The sequence below is a fragment of the Malus sylvestris genome, chromosome 1 (genome assembly GCF_916048215.2).
Source record: "Malus sylvestris chromosome 1, drMalSylv7.2, whole genome shotgun sequence".
In the NCBI taxonomy this organism is placed as follows: Eukaryota; Viridiplantae; Streptophyta; class Magnoliopsida; order Rosales; family Rosaceae; genus Malus; species Malus sylvestris.
In genome coordinates, this window is record NC_062260.1 from 2,168,606 (window position 1) to 2,189,616 (window position 21,011).

A 21,011-nucleotide genomic window follows, 5' to 3' on the forward strand; every position below is an offset into this window, starting at 1 on the left:
ATATATTTATGATGAGATATGTGATGAGATGCTAGCATATATGTGATGATATATGTGATGAGATGCTAGCATATATGTGATGATATATGTAATGAGATGCTAGCATATATGATGAGATATGTTACGAGCTAGCATATATGATGAGAAGCTAGCATATATTTATAATGAGATATGTGATGAGATGCTAGCATATATGTGATGATATATGATGAGATGCTATCATATATTTATGATGAGATATATGATGAGATGCTAGCATATATTTATGATGAGATATGTGATGAGATTCTAGCATATATGGGATGAGATATTGATTCAACCGTACAAGATAGGTGGATCCGGCTAACATGCTATTTCCTATTGGTTTATTTCACCTGGGTTTCTCATTCCTGTTAAGGTATTTGACGTAGAATAACTGTAAGACTATTATTTTGGTTATGGTTTTGATTTATAGTCATGCCTGTTATTTTCTGGGAAATTAAACAAGTATTACAGCGAGGGGCTACTATCTTTGGTAGTTGGAATTGGTTTGAAGAGTTTTTTTTCACTCACTCACATTTTTTTGTTTTTGTACCCCTCCAGGTTCTAGCAGCAGAGTTCCGTATCAACGAAGATTCGTGGCACTGTTCAGCACAGATGTCTTTTATGAAGGTATAATCATTATCTCACCTTACTGTACTATACCTATGCTTTGTATCGCATGTGAAAAGGGTCCAGATCCGCTCACCGCGCACTTGTGTACTTAGGCACTTTTAGATTTTAATTTATTCACATTTTATATATTATCACACTTTATGGCTTCGTCACATTCCAGGTGTTGGTCAGCACTGCTTGATTCGGAGTCCTAGTGGACATTCCGGGTCAAGGTGTGTCATTATTAACTTTCTTCATTGCTTGCGATGGATTGTACAAAAGTTTTTGGGTTTTTACTTGGAATTTTCTTTTGAGTTTGTCCATGTGCCTGTTACAACAAACTATGTTTAAGTAGTAAATCCTTTAGGTGTTGAAACAAGTTAATTTTTCTACTATTACAAGTTTTGTAGCCTTTTCACAGCATGTACTATTCCTTTGTTCAAGTTTCGTAACTTTGTCATGGTAAATAGTGTGAACAAAGAAATATCAACTGTTGAGTTTATAACATTTTTTGTACATAGGTTTGACCTTTTTTTTGTTTTGTACAATTTAGGAGTACAAACATAAGATTTAAGGTGTAAGAGTAAGGAATTGGGGACATTTTTTTCTAAGAAACGACCAAATGGATATTTCTAACTCACATAAAAACTCTAACCAATATAAATAGAGCTAATTTATACGTGCCAAATATACTTTTTAACTTTTCCTTACGTATTACACATAATTGGTTTGAGCATGATTGAATTGATTGGTTTGAATATGAATGGTTTTAGAAACTTGATTCATATAGGATTTAAAGTTTAGGACATTTTGTCTTAAATAAAGCAATACTCTTCAACTTACTTTCATTGTTTTTATCTGTAGTTCAAACCAAGCCTATATTTTGTCCTCTCATTTGCACTAAGACTCATTTACACTAAGACTCTCATTTATTTACATTAACAACTTCCAATTTCCCAATCTGTAATGTAACAGACAAAAGAAAACATACATGTGAGAAGAAATGTAGAACCCTACCCTTGGACACCTATTTTGTTACTCATGTATGTAATATTACTCCACCCTTGGACTATTTTGTTCCTCATTGTAAATAAGGTTGAAAATGAATTTTCATATCTATGTAAATAGTACCTCATCCTTGGACACCTATTTTGTTCCACATTATATATATGTATCCTTTTATATGTTTTATATTGCTTTAAAACCCGCAGCAACGCGCGGACATACTTGCTAAGGAAAACTAAAAGCCAAAAACTATTTTAAGTTGATTTCACTTTCAAATTTTTGTTTCATTCTTTTACACTTTTCATTTCTCCCGTCTGCTTTTCCTTTGGTTTTAGCAAATACACAAATTAAAATAAAATTTAAGAGTTAATATAACCAAAAGCGAAATCATCATCAAACGAACCATACGTTATCTTTTCAGAGGTTTCCTTCTATGTAGGTCCCTAAACAGTCTATCCTTTTCTTAAACAATCTAGTTTTCCTTGCTTTCAAGTACATGTCCCTTTCTTTTCTGCCATAACGTATAACACAAGATTCATCACCTTACTCCAATATCCATTTTATTTTCTACTGCAACAAGAAATTGTACTCAGTATACATGGCACTGGCATATGCTTTGCCACGCCCTCGGATATATGCATTATACATTTCATATATGCGATATACGATGGATTCTAATACTACGTTACAGTTTCATGTAATCTACACGTCGCTTTACATGCCATGGAATGAATTTAAGTACTCAGTTTCAGAATCTCCATGCTCTCTACTGGTTTCCCGACACAAAAGTGTCTCCAAATTTGTCCGTCATCTCCTTTTTATCTCTCTAGCTAGGTCGATAAATCTGGTAATGAGTTTAGTTTGACTTGTGCTTCTTCCCACCAGTAAGAATACGTTGGATCTGAAGCCCTCGGCTGAAAGCTTGGTTGAATAGCAGCCTGGTCTGGAACTCCGAGACAAATGGGAACCATGCAAGAACAACTACTGGTGCAAGTATAGTGATCCCCATCACGTACTCGTACCCTCTTGCTAGAGCTTTGACAGATCCCCACATTCCTAGGGCCTTCACCAACGGCTTGCATGCTTGTGATATCTGCTCATGCAACGACACCACCAGCGTACACAGAAGTTCACATGTAAAATTGTCGAGGACAACAGCAAATAACGGATATTATACAAAAGCAAAGTAGGTTTCAAGTTATATGAGGCATGTACCATTAGTAGCGCCCATCCTGTAGGCAAGAAGGCCAATAAGCTCACAAAGATGTCACCAACAGTAAGACTGAGGAAAGCGAAAAGCATTCCAATAGTGACGACAAACCCAATAAACAGGAACAACTTGAGAAGCCTGAACATCAGCTGGAAATCTGCACTGAACCGCTTTCTTCCCATCGACACAACCTAAGATTTTGAGGTGAAAGTTCACCATTCAGTGGAATAAATTTTAGAGTTATGAAAACATCACTTTCAACCAGAAAGTATTAGAGCTTGAAAACTAACCTTTAGGATGATCATCCCAGCGACAATGACCAGCCATGACAGACCATAAACCTGCAATTTGTGTACATAAAGATAATTTCAGTTAAATAAAGATATTTGGCAAGCAGACAAGGAGTTATGAACGGCTTGTAAGCTTCGAAGAGTATGGAACTTGTCTCATTTTTTGAGAGAAAAGAAACAAATACAGAAGTAAATAAGAAACGGAATGAAGTTTACCATGATGCTTTTATCACCCCTGGCCACATTTAGATGGTACACAATTCCGTATTGGAAGAGAAAGAAGCGTAGAGAAAGAACAATCTCCCAAAATCGTCCCAAAACCCCAGTGTGCTGCAGGTGTTCCTGTTCCTCATCCCACCAAGACTCCCAACTCTTGGTCGCTGGCACACCAATACCACCATGGCTACTTATCCATTTTGTCCAATCATCCCAATCTTCGACTATCTTTTGCCATTCAAATCCTGAAGGGTTAAACAGGAAGGGAGCAAACAGCCACGAAACCACTAAGAACCACATGGAGAATGTGACGAAGATATATGATATTGTACCAGTTACTGCTGAACCGTATATCTGATAAATTATAAGCAGTACCATAAGTTCAAGGCCTTTCACAAAATGACTCCTTGAGTACATCCTGTAATTCTCGGCAAACTTTTCATGCCTGACAACAAAGCCACGACCAGTTGCTCTGTATTTAGCACCGCCGTGCAGCACAGTTCGACCATAATAATGAACTTTGGTACCAAGAGAGAAGGTGAAGAAAACGGATGCTAGTTGCAGCTGCATAATTATCATGTCCCCTAACGCAGTTCTGAACCCTCTTTCTAGTCCAATTTCCATGATCATGGGCAAGGAAGTCAAAAGACCTAATTGGAAAATAGATTGTGAAGCCATGGCTGCTTGTAGAACATTATTTCCCCTGGTGGCGGCATAGTTCACAATTGTCTTTTCCATTCCACTTAATGACAAGTAAAGTCTGCCGTATAAGTACGCATAGACTGTAAGGACAACCAACTGGATTACAAGAAAACGCTCATGTTAGCAAGAAAATGAAAATGAAGGAACTGTACAAAGAATGCTCAGTTTCTCCCATTACACAAAGAACAAGGATAATGTAGGACTGCAAAGCATAACATTTAGATAACAGGGATATGATTTCCAGGCTTCTTTATCAAATACAACTGAACCAGACAAATGACAAATCTGTACAGTTTCAACCACCTAGTATTTATGTAACGTAGCCATCTATGCTGCCAAAGGCTCTAAGACATGTATGCTAATTTCTTGTGTTCGTCAAATGGCACAATTTTTTAAATTAGAGGACAAAACAATGGTACGTTTATCAATGGAAACGGTAGAGGAAAGGACATGGCATAAAACTTCAGACTCTAAATAGTTCTAAGCATGAGAAGTTCTTGGTAATTTTAATTGATACAGCTCGTCAATTTGAATGAATCAACTTGATGTAGCATGACATGCAGGATTTAATGTTCACTGAAATTATTTGTCAACATATTCAAGGATGATTTCACTGAAAAACAGCAAAATGAATAAACAAATACAGTAACAGTCTAAGACTAAAAACAGCAAATAAAAGGTCAAATATAAAGACAGGATTACCATTGCGCTGATGTAAAACCCTATTGTCGAAAAATAGAAGGACAACATGCGAAAGAAGTCAAAACGGTGCCCTAAGCGGTAGATATCCCTGCTAAGCGTTTGCTCTCCATTACCACAAGCAACTTTGGCTTCAAAGAGAGAGATTTGGTTGAGCCCAACATCTCTACCCTTCCCAACTTGAATGTATTCATGGTGAGTAACATTCCCTCGCCTTAACGTTGAATTAAAACCTACACAGCAAGAACTCATGTCATAAATCAGATGTTAGATGTGTGTGCTTTCCCACATGCAAACATTCATGTGTGCGCATGTGTGTTTATTCACGAATGTTACCAGCAAAGATGTCCTCGCTCAGATTGATGCCACGGGAAGCCTTGCTCATGCCACCACGAGTAATGTGGAAGATTCTATCAAAGACATCTGGGTGTCCATAGTGGAAGCGGATCCTGAAACCAATAGGTAATTACTAAGTAAATGACTTAAAAACTTTATTGAACCAAATATATATCATATGAACTTCATTTCGAACACCGAGACACATGAATCTTAGTTTCCATTCCGTCTGTAACTGAGGCCTACATATTCAACATAATCAAAGAAAAAGAAAAACAGTGATCTCAAGATGGAAAAGGAAAGGAAACTAGAGAAAAAGGGTATCATGAGAGGTTAGATAGATAGTTCACCGGAATAAATTGGGTTATAAAAATATGCCCTACAGAATTCAGATCTTCTACTTATATCAACAGATGCAACACACCTCCAAAGTATGGCAACATTCATTTATTAATTAAATCTAATCTGAACAAATCATTTGGGACTAAAAGGTACTGCTCTATTATAAAAATGATTCAGATCTTTCTAAAAATTTGCTTTGGATTACTTAAAAGAGTTTAGTAGTGGAAGAGAAAACATACTTCAAAGGTCTTGCAAGAACTCTTTGACCTATGGTCACAAAGCTCATTTCCTGATTTGACATAAACCAGGCCAATGAAGAAACACTGCAGTTCACATAAGATAGGAATCACATTTCTTAGGAGTACAGGACACAATTGTAGTGATACAATCTCCAAATGTTAATTAAAAGTAAAAGAAAAAGCTAACACGTAACCAACCTTCCAGTAAAGATATGCTCACGAACACCTAAAATTGAAGGAGGACGTACTCCGTGGTCCTCATTAAATTCTTCAAGAAGGTTTCTCATTTTAAAAGCTTCTTCTAAGTAATTGTCCTACAAGAAATTGGAAAAGTACATCTCAGTTGGACTGAAAAGTTAAAATAGAACTTATCATAATTCAAGACTCCTATAGGTTTCACCTGGTTCATGTCAATGGCCTGAAGAGCTTCTCCTCGAGTAAAAATTATAGCATGGTTCTGGTTTTCGGGTTTCCCTTCACCAATCTTTGCCGAACCAGGCAACTTTATACGATATATTTCCTTTAGAGAATTAAGAAAATAATTAGTGTTTTACGTACAAAAGGCAACATGGTGAACATGGTGGTTCTGTAAAAAAGTTCAAAGGATTACCTGATCATGATTGTCAACAGCTTTGACCAAGACAGAATAGTAAACCTTTTGCACCTTTCCACTAGCAGCGTCACTCTCTTCAACTTCATCGATATATGCAACCCGAAGAGAAGGATAACTATAGGGGAAAAATAAGGAATAAGATTCTTCAAGAAAATGAGGTCAGTAACACTAAGAAATCAAATTGCAAATATTTTGACTTATCAGACAGATTACATACTTAACCATCAGATTCAAGATGTCTGTTGCGCGTCGATCTCCACTGCGTTTCTGATTGCCATAGTTTTGGCAGGTAGCAACATAGGTGAATTTAAGGTCAGCCACTGCTTCTAATTGAGCATAAAGAGATCTCTGGCTTTTCTTTTCTTCTTCTGGTGGAACCGTGATTGCTTTGTAGCCATCTAGTATCTCTGCTTATAACTCAAAATACTTAGAAACCAACATATTTACCTCCACAATAACAACTTCACTAGACACTCGACTGTGTACCATGAAAAGAGTGAAAAAAAAATGAAAGTGGAAAAGAGTATCCACTCTTTGCATACTTGAGTAAGGTGGAGACCTTAGGCATGATGGCACTATATTTCACATACGTTGATTTCTTTTTTATTTTGACAATGACTAGTTAAACATTAGGAGAGAAAAAGGTACCATGCTCTTAGTCTTACCGGTTTCATTGGCCATGTCAAGAAAAGCCTGAAGCTTCAGAGCTCGTCGGTAATACATCATTCCTCTAACTGCAACATCAAAGCAATTAGTACCAGAAATAAAACTTGATAGAGAAGAAGATGATAAATCAAATACCAGTCCTGCAGAGCGTTTGTCCTCGCAAGGAGACCCAATGACGAAGCTGCAAAACATTTTCTTCATTCTCCCATATTTCACTATCCTTTTTACAATTAAGTCGCTCCATGAAGTTATTCCATTCATCTAGAAAAGTCACAAAACGGCTGTCAAATCATTCACACATTGACTTCAAAAGAGTCAAGCATGTTAAATATAGTTTTACTAACCTGGGAAAATCTTCTGTAAGTAGTATATGATTGATACACCGTCTTCATTTTCCATCTCAAGGTCCGATTTGGAATACAGAGTCTCCTCACTATAGTATGGCGTCATGATGCTGTCAATGGGGCAACAACGTAAAATGGAAATTATTTTATGAAAAAGACATTTGAAAGCTGAAAACCTTGGCCTGTTATTCAGGACATTGGCCCATCGGAAAACCCAAAGGCTTCATATGTGATATGTCTTTAATGATAAAGAAATTACAGTTATTTTCAACTCAACGTAGAAAGAAACAAAAATATGAAACTTGCTGCTCCCACTGATTAAACATCAGAAAGAGAAACCAAATAAAGTAATTGGAACCTTGGTCATTTTGTAAGTCACGACGCTTTCTAATACAATAATTTAAGGATGCACACATTCAATTGAAAATAACCGAGCAGATGGACTTTCCACTAGCAAAATGAGACCCAAACAACTTGTTTTAAGGAAGAATTGACTTGATGGAACTCAGATATCACCTAAGCTCAATAGCTCATATATATGAACATAACAAACCTAAATGAAAGCATTTTACGGACGCGGGGAGCACGAGGCATATCCATGAACAATGAATTTGTAAAAAATGCAATCCTTCTACGTGCTTCTAGGTTTGTTGGTACGTCAATGGCAGATTCCTTAACTGTTAGCAGCAGATGGAGGCGTCTGATCTGAAATTGTAATCAGCAAGAGGTGCGTCAGATTTCATACATTACATTAACTGTCATAGTATTGTTACCAAAAAAAAAAAAAAGACTGAAATAATTAAGTAGTTTTATACACTTACCTGTTCTTCCCACTGTGCTGTAACTGGAGGAGGGAACAATATTGCAGGTTTTGCATCAGTTCCAGCAAAGAGTTGCCTTCCAGCATCCTTGCTACTATGACCAACTTCAACCAACTCTCTACAAAATATAACACGAGGAAATGCAAGAATTGTTAAGATTTATATGGGAAGCATTCAATCATTATGATTATTTAACTTAACAAATTAAATATTTTACACCAAAAATTATTTTACTACTACAAAAATTATTTTACTAAGTTTACCTACCGGATCTCATTCACCATCATATCACGAGTGACTACTTCCAGCATATCTTGAAGCAACAACACCACTGAAGATCGCTTGAATGCATCACCATCTTTCTACAACATGAAAGAAAGTGGCAAGTTTTTATTAAGATAATAGCCAAAACGAGCACATACTGCAGAATTAATTATTCCTTCATATATGACTCACCAAGATCCCCACAAGCTCTACAAATTTCTTGCAAAGAGTGGGCAAGGAACCCATTCTAAAATTTACAAGAAATGTATTCTTTGAAATGTTACTTTCAATTTCCTTCACGATGATGCCAATTATCCTGTCAGATAATAACCCAATCAGAATTTTTCGTAATGATCAAAATAAGATGAATTCTCTATTGTTCTTGAATAATCGACACTGCTTAACAAAACGAAAATGAAGAAATTGAGCACACTTCCTTTCAAGTGGTAGCCTTACATTATACTATGAGAACCTCAATTTATAGGAAAGCATCAACGATATAGGACACTACTGATTAGCCACAAAATTATTATCCGCGGGAAAAGAGGATGGGGGTCCAAAGTAGTGAATGGTGGAATGAATTTAGCACACTGAAGGCTCTAAATACTGTTAGCATGCAATTGTAAAGGCCCAAATATCAGTCTTATCCAATGCTTGGGTAGTACAAGAAATTGAACACTAATATTAAAAAACAAAACACTATATAGCAGTACCAACCTTTTCTCATTGTCTCCAACTACCAGAGTATTAAGGACATGTTTGAAAGATTCATAACATTCAATCACAGCACATTTCATATATTCATCCGCACATATCCGCTTCCAGAGATCGGAGTCCTTCGATTTAAATTGAACTGCCATATCTAATGCTATTGGGATCTGTAAAGGTAGACAAAGTCAACAATAAAACCTAGTAACTAAAACAAGACTTTAAAAGAACTGTACTGACTTTGCTAGCAAGCAAGAAGGGCGGCCACTGAATTATCTTCAGGCTGGGATCTGATGAATACGGAACTAGCAGCAAATCCATCTCCCTGAAGTAAACAAACCCAGTTTAGTTTTTACCCCATGATGAATAAGAGGCTGAAGAAATGAACAATATAATTATGTTGGGGAGCATTTCCTGTCATTTATGAGATCTTCCTCACGGAAGCTACAGATCACTTCATTCCACAACTGAGCAAACTTTGCAGCTTCACTTCTCCTGCTTGCTGTAATCTACAGCCAGGAAATCATGAATGCTAAATATGTGTGCAAATTATAAGTGTGTTTAAAGGTTTTACTTTAATATGAAGTTGTAAAAACATTAATCAACCTCCACGAAACGCTTTGAGAAAGAGAATCCCCTTTTTGTTGATTTATCTGAAGGCACTAGGTATGTGTTGAATGCACCGGGTAGAGACTGGAACCTTGATCTTAGCATACCCAGTGTTCGAATCTGTAAAAGGCAAAAAAATATATGCATAAAAATCAGAGACAAAGTAAAGATAGGGCATATAAAGACTACCGTTCAACTAGAATACACCTGTTTGTAAAGATATCTAAAAAGAAGCATGCCTTGAATAAAGCCATTGATAGAGTAAACTACATGATTGTCGTCTTGAGCAACACATATTTAGGCAGATAAGTGTAAATTTAATTTGGTTTAGAATATGATCCATGTTAATTTCTCTCAAAAAGTCTGCCAAATTGATATGGGAACAATGCAACAGATTGTGTTGAAATTTTAGACAAACTTAGATTCAATTCTCAAACCCAAATAGAGAAGTATACTAGAATGGTACCACATTTACCTATGACTTTTCTTTTGCAAATTAAAAACATAACTAGATAAATTGGCCAAGGTATCGTGTTCAGTAACAAAGAATGACAGAGCAGAAGTCAGACAATTTTATCTCAACATATGTATAATTTCATGAATGACAGAGAACAGAAGTCGGACAATTTTATCTTAGCAGATGTATAATTTCATGAATACACAATATGAGACAAGAGGTAACAAATAGTTTTGAAAATAGGGAAAATTAATTGGGGGGAGAGACAGAGAAGCAGAGACAAAGAAAGTTGAAGGATCACCTCTCCTAGGCGATCGAATGCGCCAACAACACCACCATACAAAGTCTGAAAAATAGCATACCATATTTGAGTGTCCATCAAATAAACCTGCATTTAAATTCATGAAATAGTATGAGATGGTTTATAAAAGTTATTGTAAGAAATTTATACCCTGATAAACTCAGAAAACTGTCAAGAGATTGATTCAAATATGGGAAAAGATACACACCAAGACTACTGGTGCCCAGAGTGACACAACTGCTCCATAGTTGTTTTGAGCTGCATCAATAAAGGATTACTTAGCATAAAACCGCAAGTTGAAAATCATGCAAAGATTAAAGCAATACAAATGATTTACCATTAGGGAAAAATTCATGCCACTGATAATCTACACGACGAATGTTCATAATGTCTCTAGTTGGCTTCACCAACGGCCTTATCTGGAAAAAGGATAGGACAGAAAATTAAGAACACAATTATTAAAATATAATTCATAAAAGGAATCTAAAATATCATAACAATGTTATATGACAACTCCCACCTGGATAAGATAGCTAACTGTAAACTTGCAAGCCAAAAGCAGCACCCAAAAAATAGTGTACCTGAAAGTTGGATAGGAAATCAGAACAAACGAAAATCTGAAACAACCAACCCCAAAAGAAAACAAGAAGCTAAGGCATATAGTTAGGATGGAATTGGGTGCGTGTTCCTCGTCAAACTCACTTAATAAGGGCAAATTGACTTTCATGCATTCCCCTCCCAACATAGATTCTTGGCTGTAGAAAGATAAAGATTAATCAAAATCTTTTACAGCATAGTCCATGAGCAATTAATTTTTTTATGCCAGAGAAACATAAAGAGTTATTTTTTATTTAAAACAGAGAAAACAAAACAAAAGTTCTGTGGTCTTTCATGCAAAAGTTCCCTTTTTTTCACAGAAAAGAAGTAATCACACCAAAAGTTTCTCTGGAAATAATATGAAGTAAACTTTGTAAGTACACCAAGTCATGCCTAGAAAGTAACTAATGTCAATATTAAGAGAAGCTAATTTAATCCATCCAAATAGATAGCACCAAGTTCATAAACTCTGCAAGTACATTTGTGCTTAACAGATACAATGCATAGCGATGACCATGAAAAAACTTATCATTAACTCCAAGATCTCAGCCCCATACTAGGATTAATCATATGGATGAATATGACTAGGTAAATGGATTTTAGATACCACATAGTACTTTTGGTCTCATGCACTGGTATGGTCTAACCATTAGCCAGCATCAATCAAAAGATTATTTCATAACAGACTGCTATTCGTTAAGTCAAACACAAGTAAAACATAGTACAAATTTTGCAAGAGAATGATCAAGGAAACAGAAATACCTGTGACCACCACAAGAGGAACCTAATGATATGCCAGTCTGAGTTTTCAATCCAACGGCGGAGCAGCGGGAAAAGGAACAAAACTGCTCCTAATAAATTTGGCAGCAAATATACTGCAACAGCCATAAGGTATAGAGGAGGAACACCATTGATATTCTTCAGGAATGACAGTAAATCCATAACTTGTTTAGGGGCATTCTGGAATGAATGCACATAAAACAGTGGAAGAATGATTGCCCATGCAAGACTAACAATTATCTTGAGAATATTTCGCAGCACATCAGTGAACCTCCACCTATGATATCCCGGGAAGTTCAAAACAATATCCAAAATGCCTACATCAAAATAAGAAGTAGATATGAGAACACATTGATAGAAACCTCACTCGAAAGAATACATACAAAACAGTGGAAGAATGAGTGAAAAACTCAAAAGAAGTTATGCAAGGAATACTGGGCAACAGCCAACAATTACATCTGATCTGGACAATGCTTTCCACAATGGGTTCAAAACTATTCAGCTTAAGAAAAATCCTTTTCTAATAAGCCTCCATTACGCCTAGTCTCCTTCACATATTTTGCTTCTTAAATATTTGGTTCTCTCGATGGAAAATCATAGCTGCATGATTAGTTCATATTTCTTTCAAAATATTGTTTTCTACATGAAAAAAATAAGTTCATTACGAAAGGAGAAACAGGTATAAAAGAATGGAAAAGACGTTCACTGGAGCTGAGAATTGGAGAACTCAAACAGCACCAACAACCTTAAAAACAATAGAGAAAAAGGAAAGAAACAAAGGACAAGTAAAAGCTACATTCCAATTTGAAAAAGAAAAAAAATTGCAACGAAAGAAGTATCCCTGAACTCAGAAGAGGTTAGCCCTTCCATGTAAAATAATCCAAGCTAACAAGCGAACCACTAGATGTACTTTCGCCTCCCAATTGCATATGGCAGGATGAAAGGAGAAAGAGAAGGGTTGTCCATCGAGTAGGAATGTAGGATATACAAGAAAAGGCCCTTGGTGCCACCAAATCATATATTACTGAAACAGGAAGTCATAGTGAATGGGGGGAAATCCCCACCTTGAAACGTAGATGTGAGCCATATTAAGCCAAAAACGTATATCACCTAGAAACTCTGGTTTTGGGATGGTTAATGAGGAGCATTCCAGGCAACAAATGTATAGAGACCAGGTGGGGGGATCCTCTTTCTATAATAGTATGGATAAAAAGATATGTCCAAAAGACTAAACTGGAAAGATTCTACACTCAATTCTCTCCCTAACCATATTTGTGTAAGAGCCGAAGTATTATATCGATCAGCCAGAAAACTAAAGCATGCATGACCTGAGCTTTTCTTTTCCTTCTAGTTTCATCGAAAATAGAAACAAACTCTGATCTATGCATCTTCATTTATATAGTTAGTGAAAGGCCGTTTGTCACAACATTAGTCCTTTTGGCCCCAACAGCTTACAAGAAATTGTTCTCCACAAAGTATAGTGAAACTTCTAAGAAAATTAATTATTGGCTCAGGCACATAATAGCTCTTGTAGCATACGAACATAGATACAACATTTGAGAACTGCAGTTTTAAGTTAGAATGCCATACTTTGAAGGACGCGAAGAAACGCTGCTGTGATGAAAATACTTGATAGATCTCTCAAGACATTCTTTTGAAAAATATCCAATGGTGAAATCCCTCTAAAAGCAACAATGAGCATAGCCTGTTATCCAGTTCCAAATAATATATTATTGAAACAGACATTCATAGTGGACCAGGGGACATGGTGTCATTTTAGAATTTATCCATTGTGTTGTAAATAAATACCTGTAAAGCCAGTATGTAAAAGGTCCAAAACCGGTCAAAACTTCGAAAAATGTGCCAAAATGTCCGAGTTTCAATAAAATACGATTTTCCTGTGCTTCCAGATTTTCTTCTAGAGCCCTTTCTTCCCTGGAACGAGATTTCTTTTATACAAGTTCGAGAAAACTAACATAAGAAAAGGGGTGGCAATGGTTCAAAATGAAAGAGTACCTGCACCAAGTCACGCGTTGATTTGAAAAAATCACCATCATCACGCATGGGCCAACCAAGAGAGAAGCAATCAGACGACCTGAAAGTAAGTAAATTTAAATCTAAATCATCTCAATTTAAATAGAATAAGAGGCCCTAGATAGAAATAAAATCCCAGTCTTTAACTCAAAATATTGATAACACAAACCAGAAATATTCATTGAGATCGTCATAGTTGCACCAAGCTATGTGAGGAGCTTTTCCATTTTCGCTCTTCTTGGCTTCCTGGAACATCATAACAAACATCCTCATGTGTATAGCATAAGGGCCTGAAACTTCTTAACAACGCACATGCTTCTGAGGCAACATACCTTTTCAATTACACGGTACAAGGGGGTTATAACTTTCCGTAAAAAAGCCTCATCATCCCCACCATAAGAAGGCTTTATATTTTCCCCAGTAACGATGCTGACATTTCCAGCCAACAGGCCATGGAGTTCATATGCCATCTGAATGTATAGTTGGCATCAATGTGTAAGAAGTCAGCACATAATTTTCATAATTACTCAGAAATAGGTTAACCGAAAAAGAAACCCACAGATCATTACATTATGAAAAATATAGCACAGACATTCTGGCATAAAGCGGACATTCGCTGCTTCACCCCAGATGAGAAGATACAAACCCATATACAGTATCTTCCTTTGCTGTATTTCTTGCTGACCTTGGGGAAGCCTGCATGGAGATCAAGCATAAGATCCAAAACGTAAAGCATAAAGCAAAAATAAAAATAATTGAAACATGAACCAATTACAATTGTTGCAGATACTGTAGTATCTAACCTCAAACTATGTTTTCTTCCCAAAAATTTGCACCACGTTTTGTAGTTCTTAAAAAGTTTTCCCATAACTTTATCAACAGCTCGATCATCCATCTGCAAAAAAGGATGAGCTTGGTTGAAAGCCAGGAAGAGCTAAAAAGCACACAAAGGGGAATATTTTTCATAAAAAGATAGTGCTTTGAGCACAACAGTGAAATCAACAATAAAAAATTTGGAAGAAATCAGAAAGGAATTCAAAGCATCAAAAGGAGAAACTATACTGGACCACATGCACAGGCATCACATTATCACATGAATCCATAAATCTGAATCTAACAATACAAGCTCTGGTATGCATCGACTTAGTTGATCCGGTCACTATCAACAGATCACATAAAAGTAAAACTTTTGTGATGAAAAATTCAATTGACACAGCCAACATACCTTATTAAGAGGTTCGGGTTTGGGATGAAGCCTTATATGAGGATTTGCAAGTAGGGATATCAAATGCTCCCTCTGGTTCCTGACGTTGTCTTTCTGTAGCCATCAAAATAGGCAAATGAGTTAATAATTTCTTCAAGGTCATAGAGTGAATCTTAACCATTGAAATCGGTTATTTTTATACATGCCTGGAATCCAAACATGGCCCTCAGCCAATCAAGGAGGTCGAGATCACCAGCTTTGTGACTGTTCTCCAATGCACTAGGCCAGTTCAAACCACGAGTGTTCAATAGTGCACCGACTGCAGCCTTAACCTTTAACAAGGAAACAGAAAAAACATTCAATAAGATCCAACCAGGCGCCAAAGAATAAGAATATAAGGTACCAAAGAATATGACCACTATCAGGATAAATATCAAGGGTGTAATACCTCTTCAAGTTGCATGATAGACTGTGTAGCACCAGCAGAATCCAAAGGAAGAATGTTATAGGGAGCATAAATTTCTGTCTTTTCTTGTACATCTTTAGCAGCCGCAATGATCTGCTCAAAGCATTAAAATATTTTTATGGCAAACCCAATTGGATATTGGAATCATTATGTAACTGAAATTGCAAAAGTCACTCTCTAGTTTCCGTCATTGATCAATGGATTCTTCTATACTTTAAGAACAAGGTTAGTTAAAAAGGGCATTGTGTTTATGCTGTCACTCCTCCTGCTTTCGGTAGAATATTCTGTCATAGGATGTTTAGCCGTAATTGCTAAACAGCAATCAAACTGATATATCAATACATGAAAAATTCAAATAATAAGACCGTAGCTCTACTATGTGTTAGATAAACCGCATCAAATGAATTCCTATGTTATATATCTCAAGTAAAACATGGGCAGATTTGCAGGTTTTGCTGCAGAGTAACAGAAAAATGTTTATTGTTTCCAGATGTTTGAGAGTTATCATTGCAAACAAGAGGAGCTACCATTGTTCTTAAAATAGAGAGAAAAGAACCCATTAAGCAATGAAGAATCCTTTTGAGGTACATTACACACACAAGTAGTCCAAGTCTTTTCCTAGAGTTTCTTTCAAGTCTTTCTAGGTCTTCCTCTACCCCTATAGCCCTAAACCTCTATCTCGTAATCACATATTCTAACAAGAGCGTTTGTAGGTCTTCGATTGACATGTCCAAACCACCTTAACCAATTTTCTCTCATCTTATCTTCAATTTTTATCTCGGATATTCTTGTTCATAATCTTGTCCCGACACATTCACATATATAATAATAATAATAATAATAATAATAATAATAATAATAAGAAGTGGAGGTAAAGTTAATTACAAACCTCAGGAGCAACTTCATCAACTTTCTCAGTCTTGTTAACAGCGCAAAGCACTTCAAAAAGGACCCCGGCAGTGCGGTAGGCTTTTCCCAGTTGGGCTCTGTTTTGAGAATTTGGAATTCACTTCAGCATACAATTAATTAAGTAATTAAATAATTAGAAGAAGAAGAAGAAGAAGAAGATTATAATTAGGGATTATTCACCTGTCAGCCTGCTCGCCCTGGTCAAGAGCTCTGACATAATGCTTATAATATTGCTGATAGAAGCTTTTAATTTCTCTGTCATCTGTGTTTTTCACCCGAGAATTCAGACTTGATGCATTGTCCTATAAAATCCAACATCCATTCATATTTCATTTCATTCTCTCTCTGTTATTAAATACAATTAAATCGCTATTTCAAATCAACAGGAAGCCCAAACAAATTAGACCATGGTTTCCACAAAAAAAAAACAAAAACAAAAACAAAAAAATTAATTAGATCATCTCCAACCTTTGGTTAAAATCTAAAATTTTTAACCTAGAAACAGTTTTTTTCCTCCAACCTTCTGAGTTAAATTTTTAGCTCGAGATTATTAAAGAATTAATTTAGGATAATTTCTTTCCTAAAGTAATATTTAAAAAAAAATTATATAGACTATCCTAATTTAATTTTATGAACATTTTAATATAAAAATATTTAGATTCCGATAAATATTGAAAAATTACTAAATCGACACCATGAAACTCGTGGAACATTACGAAAGAATATGAAACACATAAAAAAAAAATTTAAGTACTTTAGCCGTTGGATTTGAATTTGGAATGTTAGATATTTTTTTTACCGTTAGATTCAATGAATTTATAAATATAAAACTAAATAAAATATACATATATGGTGAGCCAACCCCACTAATACATGAGGGAATCCTGGCTAAATTTGGCCCAAAAATGAGATGTAAGTTTTAACTCATATTTGTCTCAAGGGTTGGAGCAAGTTGAGGTAAGTTTAGAACCTAAAATTTGAGTTTTACTCTAAGGGTGGAGTAGGTATCAAAATGCAAATTGTTCATGCAAATTTTTTTAATAAATCCCTATGATTTTCTTCATTTAAATTGAAAAATTAGAAATCCATGGAGCAACCCATTTAATTTCGTAATTATAGTTAACTAATAAGGCATATTTGTCGAATTTACTTCTGAACTTGTTTAGAGCTACCAATTTTCCTTATTAAACTTTAATTTTAGCCGATTATCCTCTGAACTTTTATAAATAGCCAATTTCCCTCTTGACGCTAGATTTTAAAAATTTTCATCTAATTTTCCATTCATTTTAGTCATGCAAACAACACATAATAACTGTGTAAGGCAAAAAGAATGGAAGATTGGATGGATGAAAGTTGAATGAAAATTTTTAAAATCAAGGGCTAGGGGGAAAATTGGCTATTCATAAAATTTTAAGGAGTGATCGGTTAAAATTAAAATTCAAGAAAGAAATTGACTAATTATAAAAGTTCAGAACATAATCAACTAAGATTAAGGTTGATAAAGAAAATTGACAGGTCTATATAAGTTCGAATGACAAACCAACAAATACATCATTTAATAATTATTTAATTGATCAATGAAAGTAGTTTTAAATGAGGGAGGAGGAGGGGGCCAGGCCAGAATTGATTAATAATTAAATCCATAATCAATCAATATACGCAGGAATACGATGAAGCGATTAATGGATGGAAAAAAATGAAGAAATGAAACGAGTTATTACCCTCTCGAGTCGTTGGAGGAGCGAAGTCTTGAACTGGCGGACGCCACGGCCGCTGGAGCTCGGATCCAGTCGGTGCGCCTTCTCGAACGCATAGAACCGACCTATTCACACACACACGTACACACATTTTCACAAACCCCGTACATGTGCAATGCAATCAAGACCTAATTAAGTACAATATTAGTATTAATTAATCAAGACGACGACGTACAGAGATAGGCGACGCGAGGACGCTCGGTCTCGATCTCGTTGGCCACTCGGAGGATGGGAGCGATGGAGGCGAGAGCGGAAGGGACGACCTCGTTGTCGAACACCTCAGTGGAGAAGGTGGTGGTGGCTGCGCTCCTCGACGGCCTTCTCGTCAGCCCCTGCGGCCCGCTAGGGCCTGGCGGATCCAGGTTTGACATCAATCAATCAATCAATGGCCCCTTGATCGATCAGCACTTCCTCTGTAATTCTGGATCTTCTTCTTCTTCTACTAGTAGTAGCAGACGTAGTGCGACGCTTGGCTTGCCTCCCTAGCTAAGCTAGCTACTCCAAATTAATTCGCATTAGAATGAAATGAAGAAAATGTGTTTGGTTTCCGAGAAAAGGCATGAAAATGCGATTGCGTACGTACATCTCATTTACCATGCTGCGATGCGATCTTGTAATCGAAGAAAATGTGATCATGCGTACGTACGTAGAGGTCGGCGCAGGTAGAGAATATCATATATGAATTCAAAGAAAATCAAACAATATGAAGAGAGAGAGAGAGAGAGAGAGAGAGAGAGAGAGAGTTTGTTTGGTTTGTTGGTGTGAAGGAAGCGAAACGATTCTAATTTCTAACAGACTGGTGTGTGCATTGTTTCGGCATTTACAGAGTTTACCGACGCAGCTAAAGCGAGATATATGACTCCAATGTAAGAGTTTACAGACGCAGCTAAAGCGAGATATATGACTCCAATGAGAGAGAGAGAGAGAGAGATAGAGAGAGATTTAGAAATTAGAAGAAATGGTTTTGGATGGAAGGAAGGACACCGTTTTCGGAGGGAGGGAAAGCAAACAATGGAATAACCAATAATTTTGAATGGTTGGTTGGTTTGGGATGGATGGTTGGCCGTATATGTACCCGTTTCATGTAAGTTCTCCTTGTTTTCTTCACTTGCTGCTTGCTTCCTCTACTGTGGGCTTTCTTTGTACTGATGGGTAGCCTTGGTTGTGAAAATTCCCAATTCACCAAAAAAATTATAAAAAAAAATAAAAAATCGTTTTTTTCCTCGGCCACGAGTACCTTGCATTACAATCCATAACTAAACCCTTCATACATAAATTCCAAATCTAGCTAATTATTTAATCTATGTTTACTTTCATTCCCTAATTTCAAATGAAACCTAATACCAATGGCTACCTTCAAATTAAAGTGAGTTACAATTAACCATTTTTAGGCTCAACTGGTTTCAATTGATTTTTCAATAGTATAGCCATCAATTTTATATGATCACTATCAAGTTACTAAAGTTTGATGTCTAGTTCTCAAATTATGCCTCCTTCTTCAATTAGTATTGATTTGTAAATTAAGATCCTTCAAAGTTAATTACTAAGATATTTGGTGACAAGAGAGTAATGTAGGAGATGATTTCTCTTTTGTTTACTTTGTGCATAAGTTTGCAGTTGATTAATTCTTATACTCCATATTTTTTTTTGTCTAACGATCGATTTTTGTCAAATTAAATGTTAGATTGGTCACCGACGGGGTTTGATCTTTCAATAGTTTAGTCATCAATTTTATATGATCACTATCAACGTCGTCATGTAAAGACTCAACATTTTCCCACCACTATTGTAAAGGACCATTTGCATAATTGAAGTGGCAGCTGAGGAATAAGTTGTATATGAACTTAGTAATCAAAATAAACCCGTCTTAATTACCTGATTAATAATCACCACTAATTGAAGTGGCAGCTGAGGAATCTTAATGTGACTTGGAACAGAAGCTTGGGTCAGTACTAAAGCTTTTCCTGCCATGAACCTTATTCAACTACGAAACTTGATGCATATTTTCTTGTAAAATAGGAACATCGAGTCATCGATGCCTCGCTTTTGATGGTGATGGGGCAGAGAATGGAAAACAATTACGAAAATAATAAAAGTGACACACATATGGGGAGATGTTTTTTAGATTTGAACCTACCTTAGTGCATACTTATCAGATTTACTAGATGACGCAATGAATATGAAATATTAAATTGTTCATCCCCGCTGTAAGCCAAGACAATAAGCAATACTTTTTTCACACCAGCACATTGCAAGTTCATACGTTTGTTTCATTGGGGTTCTGAACAATTTCTAAATTCATAAGAACTTTAGAGAATGTACCGTGTAATTCTCTTAAATGCGATGCCACATTTTCTCCCTCTCTTTTCCGTTCGTAAAATAGGCGTACAACAAAAACATTTTATTTGGCAAAATAAAAATAAAAAAAGTGGTTTTGGAAAATGATGACGTGGTTTTCTACACTGCCACAAACTCAGCACCATCGACAGAGCTTTTGAGGAAAAATTGTGGTGTTATAACAGCCATTTCTTACCGGCAGCGGATTGGCTGCATCGCCAGGGTGGTTGAAGTAGTTTTAGGGGCTGCGGTGGAGAATTCTCGCGTAATCGGCCTCAAAATTCTTCTTCTAAGTCCACAACAAGACGCAATCTGCAGAATTGACCTTCACAACATGGATTTATGATGAGAGAGAGAGAGAGGAGAGAGAGAGATGGTGTTTGATGAAAGGACATAGTGAGTAAAGAATCAACAGACGACGGTTATGCAAAAAGGAGGGTTCGCTCTTGTAATGTGGTGGAGAGGCTGAGTA

General features: G+C 36.2%; 1 protein-coding gene across 2 annotated transcripts; it reads right to left on the minus strand.

Annotated features, from left to right (window-relative positions):
* Window positions 1-2,181: 2,181 nt before the first annotated feature.
* On the minus strand, window positions 2,182-19,085 carry LOC126617951 (callose synthase 5-like). 2 transcript variants are annotated; one of them, XM_050286032.1, is made up of 42 exons: window positions 18,378-19,085; window positions 18,167-18,267; window positions 16,626-16,747; window positions 16,426-16,522; window positions 15,519-15,629; window positions 15,277-15,402; window positions 15,092-15,184; window positions 14,670-14,761; window positions 14,436-14,562; window positions 14,199-14,336; window positions 14,036-14,112; window positions 13,849-13,927; window positions 13,642-13,767; window positions 13,423-13,537; window positions 11,815-12,149; window positions 11,158-11,210; window positions 10,976-11,036; window positions 10,793-10,874; window positions 10,664-10,713; window positions 10,456-10,542; window positions 9,695-9,817; window positions 9,502-9,597; window positions 9,329-9,412; window positions 9,098-9,258; window positions 8,573-8,696; window positions 8,384-8,478; window positions 8,117-8,234; window positions 7,849-8,000; window positions 7,296-7,405; window positions 7,087-7,212; window positions 6,951-7,019; window positions 6,503-6,692; window positions 6,283-6,400; window positions 6,073-6,192; window positions 5,871-5,986; window positions 5,673-5,756; window positions 5,092-5,204; window positions 4,759-4,988; window positions 3,355-4,152; window positions 3,139-3,189; window positions 2,854-3,039; window positions 2,182-2,731 (listed from the first exon to the last, which is right to left on the minus strand). In XM_050286032.1, exons 1-42 carry the CDS (start codon window positions 18,571-18,573, stop codon window positions 2,495-2,497), a joined length of 5,769 nt encoding a protein of 1,922 aa, XP_050141989.1. In that variant the 5' UTR covers window positions 18,574-19,085; the 3' UTR covers window positions 2,182-2,494. The 2 variants fall into 2 exon arrangements, with proteins under 2 accessions (XP_050141989.1, XP_050141995.1); XM_050286038.1 differs by having other exon boundaries at window positions 15,092-15,180; window positions 15,273-15,402.
* Window positions 19,086-21,011: the final 1,926 nt, after the last annotated feature.